Source organism: Lepidothrix coronata, unplaced genomic scaffold (genome assembly GCF_001604755.1).
Source record: "Lepidothrix coronata isolate B3197 unplaced genomic scaffold, Lepidothrix_coronata-1.0 Scaffold35, whole genome shotgun sequence".
Lineage (NCBI taxonomy): Eukaryota > Metazoa > Chordata > Aves > Passeriformes > Pipridae > Lepidothrix > Lepidothrix coronata.
Genome location: NW_016690215.1, coordinates 1817344 through 1832158, shown reverse-complemented (window position 1 = coordinate 1832158; position 14815 = coordinate 1817344). Strand labels below are relative to the sequence as shown.

Here is a 14815-nt window from a genome sequence, read left to right as displayed (position 1 = left end):
CTGGTCACAGCTGGATAGGGTTGGTTTGTTGCACAGGCAAACTCAGCTGCTCAGGCTTTGCTGTTGCATGACAAAAAGCCTGAGATGCGACACACCCATGGACCATCCACCCGATGGGCTGCTGTCATCTGCTAGACTGAGTATGGCCTTTTGACATGCTGATGAGCCTGCTGATTCAGAAGGACAGCACCCTTGAGCAGTAGGCAGCTAGCAGATAGATTCCTTTCCTTGCATTTAATAACTATGTGAAACAAAATATGCAGGCAAAACTACTGCTGATTTTACACGTGAAGCTGCTGCATGCAGCCTACTTGGCTAACTCTGTGATAGGAGTGGCATCCCCTACACTACTCCCAGAACAACAGTTTTTTCTCTATCTCTGATCTATTCCTCCTCAGTCACAAAAAAAACCTGCAAAAACCGACACAACAAAACCAAACCCACTGTGATGTTTTAGAGATTAAACTGTACAGAAAAATAACGATTTCAATATATTTGTCAACCACCCTCAGTGCAGTGAAGTTTAATTCAATTGGAAATCTACAGTGCTTAATCTGTGATAACATAACCAGCAGCATAAGCACAATCACATTAGTGAGAAATACGATATGCACAAAATGGAATGGAAGCAAGATAGGAAGTGAATGACAGCATTAAGTGCTTTTTCTTCTCAATGTATGATTATGATAAACACATTCATTTTTACTGTAAGTGACAAATTATCAGGAAGCAGATGGAAATTAACTAAGTTTCTGACTACTTTATTTAAAGGAGCACATTTTACACATCAGACTTTATTGCTCTTTGAATGCCAATGGTTAAAACTTTTTTCAGGCAGAAAACATTTGCTTTTTTCCTCCTGTGGCCTTGGCCCAAAGTGCATTGAAATCAGTGGAAAGAGCTCTGCTGACTTCAAAGGCGTTTAGATCAAGCATGGTCCCTTCTGTGGTTTACAATTTCATTGTTCAATACCACAGAACAGGAAATATTTGTTTCAAGTTATTTTTCCTTTTATTTGCCATGCTGAAAAAAACAACCTGAAATCAAGAGGTTGTGGAAGATGCATTGCCCAACGAGTAGCAGCAGACAGAGCCTGTAAATAGTTCAGAGGCTCAGGTACAAGTATTTTCTTGCTTTTTTTTTTTCAAGACAAAGGTTATTTCTTCCAGAAAGCACAGCAGCCTCCCTGCATGCAGTTTGCCAGTCTGTGATCTGTGAACTGGGGATTAGAATTGTTGCCTCCTCACTCTTGGTCACTCACTGCTTGACCTCAGTGGATTATCAGACCAATATCTGTCCAAATCCAACACTGAACCTAAGTGTAGGCCTCTAAAACCACAGCTTGAGCCTCAGAAAAATATTTACGTAAACACCTTTTCTAACTATATACCTTTACAGCCAAACCAAGTTGTCCTTTAAAACCTGTGAAATTCAGAGATGAGACAACTCTACCAACTCAACACAACTCACATCATTAAGTGCTTCATGGCCCAGCAGCAGTAGACCTTCCTGTTTTGCCCATGCCTCTTCAAATATGGATCACAAATACATTGTAAACAGTATGTTAAATGACATCAAAAAGCAAAACTTAAAAGATGAGGGTGTGTTTTCAGAGATTGCACAATAACCTCATGCCAGTTGTTGCCCCACTGTTGAGGCAAATCCCATAAAGAGCCCATGGGACAGCTGAATAGACAAACTCCATAGCTGTTGCAATAACAACCCCCCAAAAGCAAGATGGACTTTTGAAAGGGTTAAACCCCCCTGCACTTCATAGCACATGCCTGAGGAAGGGGGAAGAAAGCCTCCAGGAGAGGGGGTTGGGAGCCCTCCAAGTGGGTTGGCTCTATGTTGCTTTGCAGATGGAGGTAGCCAGAGGTGATGGGATGAATGAGCCACTGGAGGCTCCTTCCTGTGTTCCTAAACATGACCCCGAGGCAGTGGTGCTCCTGTCACGGCATGGCAAAGGGCTCAATTGTTTAACAGCTTGACTTTTTCTTTTAGAGTGATTACCATTGTCTATCCTGCCAAGCCTGGCTAAGGCTGGGATGTGCAGTAGCCAGGCTGCTCAAGGCTTGCCCCTGAAGAGAGGTACCTACTGCCAACCTCAAGGGGCTCCACAGGGAAACACTACACATTATCAGATACTTAACTCAACTCCAAACTACACTGACCCTGTTTATAGCTGCCAGCAGGTACTGCTTGTTTTTATGGTTAATCCCATTGACTGGGAAGTTCTCTGGCTCCAGAGAACACGGTAATAGTTTTGTTGTGATTATGTCATTGTATTTTGGTGGCTTTGATTTCTCTTCTGTTTTGTGAAGTCCCAAATAAACATTCACAATGCTCTGTCTCTACTATCTTCTGTGTTAGTTCCACTTGTATTTTTTTCTGTCCAGTGTGGGTGAGATTGAAACATGTTTTAGCCTAACACTACAGTGGACTCTGACATTATAAGAGGGAGATTATATGTTGTCCCTCCTAGTAAGAGAGATTGTTCAATGTCCAATTTAGGAATTGTGAGCTAGGGAGCCTGTGTTTCACCCGCATTTGGACTTGCTTCCTTTCAAACAATCTTGTGCAGCACTAATATCCCTATCAATGGCCAAATACTTTTTAGTGCTTCTTCTGTCCAAACTATGTCAGAGAGCTTCTGTCCACCATCTACACCACTAGTAGTGTCCTCAGAGACCCTGCTGACACAGTAATATCTCTTTTTTTTTGTCCTTAACTTTCCCTGGATTGCCTTATAACCGATCTAGAAGACTCTCAGAAACTTCCAACAAAGAAGCTGACCCTTTTACTATTGGTCAATTAAAAACAAGGGAGAAGTGGGAACATACAAAACACAGCTGCCCAGAGTATCTCCAGCATAGGTTGTTTAGACATTTTCATCAGAGACCAGCAACTGTAGATCCTTTAGAATGGGCTCATTATTAGTTTTTGAAGCAAAATTGAGACGACTATTACAGACTCAAGAATTTTAAGAGGGGCGATTTTACTGCGATCGCGACTCGACAAGGGGCTGATTTAAAACCAATAAGATTTGTCTCTGGCTCAGCAAGAAACCAATGTTTTTTTCCTGGAGATGCAGAACAAAAGCTTGCATGCGTGAAATGAAGGGCTGCTAAAATTAGATGCACTCTTGTGGTTTGGGTAGGCTCCTGGTTATTCCCAGATACCCAAAAGTAGGTCATTCAAAGCTTAACAAAGACATTTCCCTCAGACTTGACATTTCAGAGCCAATGGAAAAGACCACCTGATGGGAGGATGTTATCAACATGTCACACTCGGGTTTCACTCTGCCTTGGCAGTGCTTCTGCGCTGTGAAGGAGCTGCAGTGCTACACCACCAGGCCTTTTTTCACTTCATTAGAGCTGCTTTAGCAGCTTGTTCTTATCAGCTGTTAGAAGTAACAAGAAAATCAAATAGCTATGAATTTTCATTAAAGGAAACTTTCATTAAAACGAAATTAAAAGGAAATTTTCATTAAAGTAAGAGATCAATAGAAACCTTTAGCTGGTAACATAGCATGAAGGTTTAACAGCTTTACAAATTAACTCCCTGCACAAATGATGGGGCACTATTAAAGTACTACTTTAGGAGAAACATGTGAATCACCAGGTGCTCCCTAGCTGACCATGGCCAGGATCTCACCTAGAAGATCTTCAGGATCTTTACTGACATCCTAAAAGGGTTTCTGTACCTTTGCCCCAGTTTCTGGCTATCGTCTTACTTGAACAATCACTGTGATCTTTCATCTGACCAGTACTCTATTTAGATTATTGCAGAAGGAAATAAATAGAAATGTTCTGGTGACCCAGAACACAGATAAAATAGGATACTGCAGAAAGTAAAACAGATTTCTTATGAACAACCTTACTGGCACAAGCTGGGTGCCAGTGGAGAGCAGGATGTAGTTTCATAAAGAGCTCCAGACAGGGCAAATGCCTTAAATATGTAAAGAGCAGCTGCTTTTCAAAAGTGTTTTATTGCAGCAACTCCAACTCAAAAGGAAGACAGCTCTACTTTTCATCCTTGTGCTGGTCTGTCATTTACCTGGGCATCGGGGGAAAGGAGTGTCAAACTTTCCCTCAAAGCACTCCATAGCCAGCTTACAAATTACAAGGCAAAGGAGATGAAAGGCCATCAATTCTCCAATGATGCTGGCTCCAGTACATGCAGGGGACAGTTTCAAAAAGTCAGGACAAGCACCTGGAAGAGCTGATGAACAGGGGAATGTTTTTAAGGACAGCTAAATTGGTCAGTACAGGAGCACTGGTAGGAAGACTCGCTCATATACAATCTCAGAACACATGAGAAAAAACAAAAGCAAACTTGGTAACTAATCAAACTGGTATAAGGGGAAGAGTTTATGGCAATTCCTATAGGTATATGTGTGGAGAGGGTCTATAATGGAAGAAAAAAGATAGTTTGAGCCATGCTGCCTGAAGTGCTCAAGCCCCATTTGCAAGCCAAGGGCTTGCAAATTCACATCTATTTTCCTGACCTGTCAGCCGCATGTTATAATTCCTTCTGCTCTTTTAAGACCCCAGTTATAAAACTGTAGGCAATCTAAATATTTACTGAAGTAGTCACACCTTGGTATCTGACTGTGTAATGTAAGAACAGCAAACACAAAAGGTGGATTTATGGTGACCATAAAATTTTCATTCCCAGCTTCCTGACTTCCAGAGACTTTATGGCCAACCTTCACACTGCACTTTCCCTGCTGTTCATGACAACAGCACTGCACTCCCGACACCCTTAAATATTTGCACCTAATTTCTGTTTTCATGTATCTGTCTTGTACTCGCTGGTTCTTGAGAGGGTTTTCTCTGCTTTAAACAAGTCTCATGTCGTATATGATGCTCAGTAGCACAAACACAGCAACTTTTAAATCCCAGTTTTGATCAGTGAGTACTCTTGGGTTGTGTTGTTATGAGATACTCTCTCTACTCTCTAATAATTTACATGAGTCTCTTCTCTCATTTTCCAGTTTTTCAACACCTTTGCATTGGACATGGATAGTGGGATTAGACACAATATTTTAGAAAGTTTATGAAGTTTTCAGTAATGTTGCATTGCAAATTACTACTTTCCCCATATTCCACTGTTTCAGCCTTTTTTCTAGAGCTTAGAGCTCATGTGAGCTGTTCATTCACTGTGACCCCACACAGTTTTTGAGAATCACTGTTTTCTGGTCTATATGTCATCCCCCTGGCCATGTGACCTCTACCACTTGCTTTTGATTAATTGCTTTGCATGTCACCATACGAAATGATAATTTGTTTGAACACACCCAGACTACCAATTTTGCTCTATACAACTTTCCTCTTCATTGTTTGCCATATATGTGGCAAACAGTGACCATTATCACTGGGCTTCTCTTGTAATCATCTCTTGTTGGTGTGTTGGAACTGCCCATCGCATAGAAATGCTGGTCTATGTAACTCCACCTTTGCAAAACTAGGGAGATAACAAAGTTTACTCACATAGTTCTTTTTTCCATATTGCAGCAAAAATAGGAAGAAAAGCTTTTTTTTTTTAATTCTCAAACTATAATTGTATACAAACACACAGGGTTTGGAGAACAGGGTAGCTGAACAGTCTTGTAAAAATCCCTATGTCTTAAATGCCGGAGACATGTCTTCTGTATTAAAACCAAAAAGATTCAGTACGTGCAAGCAGTTGACAAATAGACCTGCAATTAATGCTGCACACCACACCACCTTGGCTGTTAGAATTTAATGCTAAATTAGCGCCCCAAGGCACAGATTAATCCCACTTCTGATTTCAATGCCTAAATTAGCTTTATCTGCCAAGAGGAGGAGAGATATTTGGGTTGAATCAAGTTCTTTCAGCAACCCTCCCTAGCTTGGTTATCGAGAGAATCAAGGCCAATTAGGCTCCTAATTTAGGCCATTAGCTATATCCCTAAACTGCAATCCAGATCTAGCAGCCCATGCACGCTGAGGAGTTGGACTTCAAAACTGATATGTGTCTGAACCCAGGCACTTTGGACTATAAAAAAAACAGGACAAAGGTGCATCTGCAGTGGTATCAACAACCTTTGGCACTTATGCTGCAATTATACAGCACTTTAAGCTTGAATTCAGAGCTTGATATTATATCCTGCATCTGGAGATGGTTGAAAAGCTGGACATGAGCCAAAAGTGTGGGCTTGCAGCTCAGAAAACCAAATGTATCCCTGGGCTGTATGAAAAGCAGTGTGGCCAGCAGGGCAAGGGAGGTGATTTTGCCTGGAGTGCTGTGTCCAGCTCTGGGGTCCCCAGCACAGGAAAGATGTGGACCTGTTAAACTGGGTCCAGAGGAGGGCCAGGAAGATGATCAGAGAGTTGGAGCTGCTCTCCTATGATGAAAGATTGAGAGGTGGGGCTGTTCAGCCTGGAGAAGAGAAGGCTCCAGGGAGACCTTATAGCAGCCTTCCAGTACCTAAAGGGGGCCTACAAGAGAGTTGGAGAGGGAATTCTTAACAAGGCCATACAGTGACAGAACAAAGGGGAATGGCTTTAAACTGATAGGGTGTGGGTTTAGATTAGGTATTTGTGGCACTAAACCTGCATTATATGGGAAAACTGTTGTTTAAACATGTCTTAAAATGGCTTTTTGTGGTCTCCTTGAAAACACTTGCTTCTTCTTCCCAAGACCCCCCACAGTAGTGTTATCTCAGGAATGTCCTGAGATGTCCTGAGGTGTCCTCATTGGCCCCTTTTAACCCCTTCCTATTGGTTGTTAACACCTTCCTGTGATTGGGTGTTCCTGTAAGCCCCTTGAGACTTCTAATTGGTTACTCTGTGAATCCTCCTAAACCCTATAAATGTAACATCCCCAGCAATAAACTCTCTCTTGCCTCCTCTCCACGCCGGTGTGCTGTCTCTGTGCCTGCCATGGGACCACGTGCGTGGGGGGAGGGGGGAGCATCTCTCCCCTCCAGGCTCAGGGCCTGAAGAAACCCCTGGTGCTGGAGTTCCCTTTCCCTATCCTTCAAGATGTTGGAATGGTTCCTCAGATGGAAATGGAACTAGAACTGGGCCACCCTACGCCATGGGGGAAAGGGATCCAGAGGTATTAATAAGAAATTCTCTACCATGAGGGTGGTGAGGCACTGACACAGGTTGCCCAGACAAGCTGTCAATGCCTCCATCCCTGGAAATATTCAAGACCAGGTTGGATGGGGGGGGCTCTGAGCAAACTGGTGTAGTGAAAGGTGTCCCTACCCATGGCAGGCAGTTGGAACTAGATGATCTTTAAGGTCTCTTCCAACCTATGCCTTTCTATGATCTGGTAGGGCACTGGGGCACATTCTGGTCACCCTTCTCCATGGACTATTTCTGTTTTCTAATTCACTGATTGCCTACCATGAACTATGCAAGAAGGTCCTAGGAACAGAAACCCAAAATCCTTCACTCACTATTGATACCCAGATGGCAAGGCCGAATATTTAGATCTGCTTTGCTTCTTGCTGTCTAAATCATGCTTTCCTGGCAGCACATGATGATCCAGCTCAAGGAGGAATTGGGTATTGCTCTGCCCTCAACCAGACACCTGGCATTAAACTGAGCTCTGAAGAGGTGGCAATTAGGGAAGCAAAACCCCAGAGAACAGGCCTGGTCACTCACTCAGTAAATGTGCAGTGTGCTCTACAAGATGGAAAACACCCTCATCTCCCAGCCTGTGTGACTAAAGCACCTTGTCATGCCTAGCTAGCTGGGCTATTTAGTGAATTTAGGTGGCCCATAGAGAAAGGATGACTTCTTCCTCAAAGGATAACTTCCTTAATGCTGTCAGTGCCAGAGAGCTGTGCCAGTGTCTCCTGAGCCAAGAAAGAGGCACAGAACTAAATGCACAGAACAGCATAATAGACTCTGCACACAGTGAGATCTGAGATTCCAAAATTCCAAGTTGTTCCCTGTAACTTTGATTTTCAAAGATGCTTTAAGATTTTTTCACACTACAGTAATTAAAAAAGCCTGCCCTAGCATATGGAGACAGTATGCCTCTGCTGTATCACGTACAGGGAGAAAGAAAAACAGGAAATTCACAGTTCTAAAGCACTTTACCACTGGTATAGTTTTTCTTCCTTCAGGGCACTGATCCTTCCAGGTTTTCTCGGTTTTCACTTCCCTTCGATCTGTATCACCTCATTAATAAAAAGAATGACTCCTCCACCCCTTTCCAGTCAGTGTTGGCCACTTCCATCATCACAGCTTGATTTCCCTTTTTATCTCTGGAGGAACCATACCTGTGTGAAAAAGCTGCCGAAGCTGTAACTCCTGGGAGCGGCTATGAATAGCACTCACAGGACTCATGCTTTTCATATTTAGATACTGAGATAAACAATCTTATCTTCCATTGCTTATTATTTAGCCTGCTACTGCTCATTGTATTTACATTTCTCTGAGGCTGTTAGAAAAGACACAAGCCTAATTTATCAGTAACAAACACTATGAAGAGCAGACAGCTGGGAATTGAAACAGATGTTGAAACTAAAGGCTTGAAACAATCTTCGTTGGAAGATTTTGTTAATTCCTCTCAGGCTTTTGGACTTTACAGCTCTGCCGAAACAGCATTTCAGTAAAATTCTTGTGACTAGACACTCATTACCCAGTTTACAGAACATGCTCTCCATCAGGTGCCCAGCAAATGATGCTGTCACAAGCACATCAGCAAACTAACAACTCTTGGTAACGTCTGAGACCACACCTTTCCCAGAGCCAATACTGGCTCCTCTTACAGAAATTGCTTGGAATGAATAAAGTTTAGTTAACGCAGTTGCAACTTGGTATGCATGTAAGAAAAGCCTTTCTTTCACTAATCCCATTAAAATGTATGAATACAGATCTAAAATTCTTGACTGTTCTCATCTGGTGCATGTAGCACGCAGGCTTCATTGAGATGCCATTTTGCTGGAGATTTTATGTTACTGAAAGTAAGTATGATTATTCTTTCTTTATCTTTCATCACCTTGTAATAATAATAATGGCCAGTCTTCGCGAGCGAAGATTTGGGAAAGGTCATTAACCCTTCGAGCCTGCGCAGTGGATTTTTTAGGTGAGACCCAGCGTGCGCTGAACTGAGCCCACCCTTTAATCCTGAGGTTCATCTGCCGGGGCCGAGCAAGCTTGGACAGTGGCAGTGAGGGACTCAGGACGTAGGTTTGTTTAGAGTGACCTTCTCTTAGATGGATTGCCTTACAGGGCTGACGAGCTCCATCTGCCCGGGGGGCTGGGAATCGAACCCGGGTCGCAGTGGTGAGAGTCCTGCACCCTAACCACTAGACCACCAGAGGCCCCATCACCTTGTACATCTTCAGCTTCACAGTCGCAAATCCATTTGCTTTAATTAAAATCTCTCCTGTGTTTAGACAGGCAACCACAAACAGCAAATTAAAGTGTTCCAATAAAAGAGGACATGCAGTGGGAATCTGGATGTTCTCCACTGGTACTATTTTATTTTAGGTTAAGAAATAACACCTAGTGAGCAGAAGACACACGTAATTCCTCATTCTGCTTCACCCCAGAAAAGGTACCAACAACCACTGCATTAGGAGTCCAGATACTCTTGGTATTCCAACCATGGCATTGGCCAGCACCACATAAGGCGGTCAAAAGCAGCAGCAAGCAACAGGTACTGAGTGTGTAAATCTCTTGTTAACTTCTCCAGTGAGTAGTTTGTTGAACCAAGGAGAATTAAGAGGAAGGGAGAATTTGACTTATATCAACAGACTCAATTAAAACTGACATGGCTGGCAGTAGCAAAAGGCACAGCCTAGTCACAAGGCCATCTCCCTCTGGCAAATTTAGTAGACTGCCTCCAAGACAGAGATATCAAAGCATCTAAAAATGAAGCCATTGTGAGGATTTTTAACATAGGAGAAAAAAAAAAGGCATTTCACTAGCCTTGTTCTCAGGAAAGGGTCAACTGCTGTGACTAAAATAAAACTCAGGCTAAGATAGACAACTGCCCATTGGCCGACGTGGTTACAACTAAGAAAAAGGTCTTTAACGTAGTCCATCTTGAAAAGACACTTGTAGGTGTGCTATTGTAGTCTGAGTGAGAAATTACCTTCTGCTAGTGAACTGCACTGAATTTATTTAAATTCAATTTTTCCTCTGAAAAGTATTAAATTAACCTACTTCAAATTGAAGACTTTATTCATAGAAATATTATCAAAACAACAGGTAGGAAGAATGAATCCAAATATTTCAGGGGTGAATTGTTAATCCACATGGGTGACCCATCTTACAGTTTGTGGATCATTGTAATTAGTTAAGCTGCAGACTGGAACTGTGGTAAGTAAATGTGATGGCCAATTTACCACTGCTGACAACTAACAATATATAATGCAGTACTTCAAAGATGTAATTATTAATTTTTATAACATTTACTCTGTGAGCATGTTCCACCCCAGTATGTAGAAAAACCAATTTATAGTCCAAAAATTTCTCGAAAACTGCAAAGCCCTTAATTAGAATAAACCTCTGAACTTCTGCAATAAATGACTGGACGCTAAAATAGGAGTTGCTATTCTACTGTGTATCATAAGGCCTTGCTAGAGCTACTGAATTGTCAATAGGTTACTTCAGCTGTAAAAACTGAGACAATTAAGTACACCAAAATTAATCATTAGAGCTTGATTAGGAAAGAACACCATTAAATGGTGACTCTTGAAATCTGAGGGTCTCAAACACCCCACAACAGAAAATAAAGAGCCTAATTTCAGTTAAAAGACAAGCAATTTTTTTTAAATTGAAATAGTACACAAAAACTAGACTGTTATTCCCCTAGAGCTGCCATCCTGGATTATACCTATTGCTCATGACAACAGGCACTAACAGGTGGGTCTGTGGACAAAGAGAGAGGGAAAAGAAAAGGGTAAAAAGGAAGTTTAGAAAAATCCTACAGATATAAAGAATTTTTCCTTCCCTAAGTTCCTTTTCTCAGATAGTTTCTTTGATAAAGACCTTCATAGAAAATTACAATTACAAAAAAAAAAAGACAATTTCCAGGATGATTTATCAAGCTATGATCCTGTGACCTGTGGTCACCTCCACTAAGAATCTGGGCACACTTGGCACTGTTTCCCAATAAGGCAGAAGATTATGCAGGTAATCTGAGAATCCCCATTAAATTGAAATTAAACAGTTTCTGTGGAAGTCTGTTAAGAGTTGGACACTTCACAGTGATCTGTTCTTGCAAAAAGTCTTGAGCACCACTGAGATAATTCTAAATACGGGATAAAGCTGAAACAGTGTAACTGCTGAAGTGGAAAAGTCTAAGCTGCTTCCCTGGTATATACTCTAGAAGTGGTGAAAGATTGATTTATTTTATCTACTTCATAACACATTTTCCTTTCTGCCATCTCCTATTCACACACTTAAAATACTAAATAGACATGAACACATTTCTGGTACTTACACAGGGACCTTGAGAATGATCGATTACTCAGCATGTGAAAAAAGCTCCGAAAAGACAGCAAGCTGCTTCCGACCGTGAGATAACTGGCCTGGCATTTAAAAGCTCAAAGCACTGTTGACAGGCACTATGAGACGGCCAACACTGCCAAGCAAAGCAGTAGCTTTTGACATTAAAACTGTACACAAAGACTAACTCTACATTGAAATATACAGTTTATTTTCTCAAAGTCAAGCAATACCATTTGTCAGTAGGTACGTGTTAAGTGTCAGGCAGGAAAACTGTACATTTTCACTCTGGGCTGCAGGATCCAAACAGTTGAAGAAGCATTGTGGAAATTTTTCACTATACAAAGAGATCTAGAATTGAGAAGAACAAAGGATGAAGAAACGGCCATCCCCAGGATGCCAAAGGCAAAACATTAGCACCAGATTTTTCCAAAAAGCAACAGTATAGCTATTTACAGATTTACATATAACATTGGGAGGCAACCACCTTCAGGTTTCCCAGGGTGAGATTTTCAAGAGTTTTAAAAAAGGAAAGGAAATGGTGTCTACACAACTGTTCTGTGAAAAGGATAATAGATATAGCTTTCACAATATTGCTACCTTTTATCAGAGATCTAACTCGAAGTACTGTATACAAACACATTGCAATTATATTATTATTCACATTTCACATACACATTTCAGAGTAACCACAATATGTAAAATTTTTAAAATGCCACAGATAAAACAATGCACACTTTTCTCCAAGCTAAAAGACAAGCATAATTTATGTTTAGTTTTGGGTCTGTTATGGTTAAGGGATAAGTTTAAGGACAAAGGGATCACTTGTCCTAGGAACATAGCAGCATATAACTGTGAGATGTCAGAAGACTACATTTCTGAACAAGAGGGAGAAACTAAGGTCAGCTGTAGGTCTTGTAAAATGGTAGCTCCATTTGACCTCAACTGATACACATCAACATCATTTAATTAAAGATTTGGTCCAGGTTATACAAAGTAGTGCACTATAAGGTGGGGGCAGGGGGCAACAGTCCTTTCAATGTTTGCACCTCTCTGTAAAGGAACTGGTTGCAGAGGATTTTTTGCTCCCCAGTTCCCCAGCTCGCAAGGAATTCATTGATCAGCACCTCTCCAGTTCTCTCCCCACAGAAGAGAGAATTTAGGTAAGAAGGACAGAAAAACTCTTGTGAATGCTGCCACACTGCAGGAGTAGTAGGAAGAAGTCTCTTCTCTCTTTTCAACAGCTGACTACTTGTATTTTCAACCAGCTTAGCTACAGACTGGCATTCACATCAGCCTTGAAAATGGCTTGTTGGGGAACCTATTTTGTCTGAGGAGAGATAAATGTTTTCCTTACTACAAAGTAAATGGCATATACACAAAGTCACCCAAGACTTTGTCTGCAAAACTTTATCTTAACACAGAATGTGACATTTAGATACTACAGAATTTCTCTGTAGGCATCTAAGCAAGTCAACATAACCTATTACTGCACTAAAACATGAGTTAGCACCTCTTTTTGGAGCTACTGGAAATCATCTGTTATAAGTCAATGGCAGTATTATGAGAACACAAGCAGTAATCTGATACTGTGAACTAGCATCCTCTCCTTTATCGCTGTGCAATGGAAAAAGCAAACAAACAGCCCCACTTCTGTTCACAGTTACAAAGCAGAGTTGCTCCAAGTAATGCACTGTATTTACAAGGCAGAAGTGTTTATATTGCATTCGGTAGTCTGAGAAAGAGGAATGATCACCATTATGTAGGTTAACTTCAATATAACTTAACTGTCTGTATACAACCATCACGATGTTGAGCAATCGGAAGAAAAATAGAAGCAGTGTCCTTAACCCACATTTATTTTCATGAAGGGTTATGGGTTTGGGGGAAGAATAATAAAAACATGCATAAAAAGCACAAAAAAGAGCAAAGAAGCCTTCTAAATAATTTAGATGAAAAATGTTTTGAACAAAATCAGCACAGTACTTCCAGCCTGTTTCTTAAATCAAGTACAACTTGGTAAAGAAAATCACTTGCACTGCATTAAAAGGGTGTACAAATATGTCTTGCAAAATGATTAAAAAAAATCCTCAGCAAGGTAGTCATTAGGTGATTTGCAAGCTGGTTTAAAAAGCATTTAACTGAAACTGATCTTAAAGTTATTTTTGCAAGGGGAAAGTGCCATCCTATATACAATATTATAAAAAAGTGTCTGATGCCACAGGATCAGAGTGACACTAGATTTCAGCAATCTGAATATATTAGCTATAAGATACACGCTTCCCCTATTTAATGTGTCTTAAAAAAAAATAAAACCCACTAAATGTAGAGCTTCTAAATTTGTGTGCATTCATGAATTGTTGTTGGGTTTCCCAGCAGTCTGTGCAGCATCTGAACATAAAGAAAGTATACAGCCTATTCTAAAAATCACTGTTTGCATGCACAACTGCCACAGACTTCAAATGTACTGAGCAGAAAGGTTAAGAGTCTGTCCTTTTCGGTGGAGCTTTCTGCAAGTTAAGCAATGAGAAACAGCTGTAGAGTCCAGCAATAAAAATGTGTCTTAAAAAATTAAATATATCATTCCAAAAAAAATGAAAGAGCATTATTGCTGTTGTGAGAGCTATTTTTCTCTTGTGCACTTGTTTCTCTACCAGACACTCAGGCAAGCCAAGATACTCATTTGTATACTTGGAACCCATCCCCTTCCTTCCTTCTTTCCCATTTTTCACATGGTTGGTCAAACCAGTCCCCTTATTTGAGCCGCTCGGGTTGGAGGCTATCGGTCAGACACTTCAGCTGTTCTTCCCCCAGCTTGATCTTGTCCTCAAGCTCCCGCTGCTCAATGATCAGGGCCGACTTCATTTTCACAAAGTGCTCATAGTCTGCTAAGTTCTCCTCACTCAAGTAGTTTGCCAAAATGTCGAAGACAATGCGCTCTCGACGATCCAGGTTTTCCTTCAGCTCCTTTGCATCTTCATGTTGCTGGGTCAGCAGCTTTTGTTTATCTACCAATGTCCGCTTAGGAGAAAAGAAAAACAGTTAGAAATTCACTGGGTTCACTAGGCTGGGACAACAGTTTCAGTATTTAAGTCTCAAGTCTGTTTTATCTGCAAAGACAAAGACTTTCCTGAATATTTAGAAAGGTAGAAAAGGAGTGATCCTTAAAGTTTATTCTAATAAAACGCATTAACAAACAGAAAAAAAATGTAGTAAATAAATGAAAGATGCACCATTAATTTCTATTGGCCTCAACAGCAATTACTTCAAAGACTGCTTTACTATTTAATAGTTCAAAATAGGTGTATAAAATAGTTGCCTTTGAAAAACAGTTCTTCAAATTAAGACTTCACTCAGCAACATCTTAC

The 14815-nt window shown here is 40.9% G+C and overlaps 1 protein-coding gene across 4 annotated transcripts in view; it reads right to left on the bottom strand.

The window, feature by feature from the left end:
- Positions 1–11637: 11637 nt before the first annotated feature.
- SHROOM2 (shroom family member 2) overlaps positions 11638–14815 on the bottom strand; it is a 122892-nt gene continuing 119714 nt past the window's right edge. For all 4 annotated transcript variants that reach the window (XM_017812304.1, XM_017812305.1, XM_017812307.1 and 1 more), the window contains one exon: positions 11638–14468. In XM_017812304.1, coding sequence (XP_017667793.1) covers positions 14202–14468 — 267 coding nt within the window. In that variant the 3' untranslated portion in view covers positions 11638–14201. The remainder of the gene's footprint in view (positions 14469–14815) is intronic.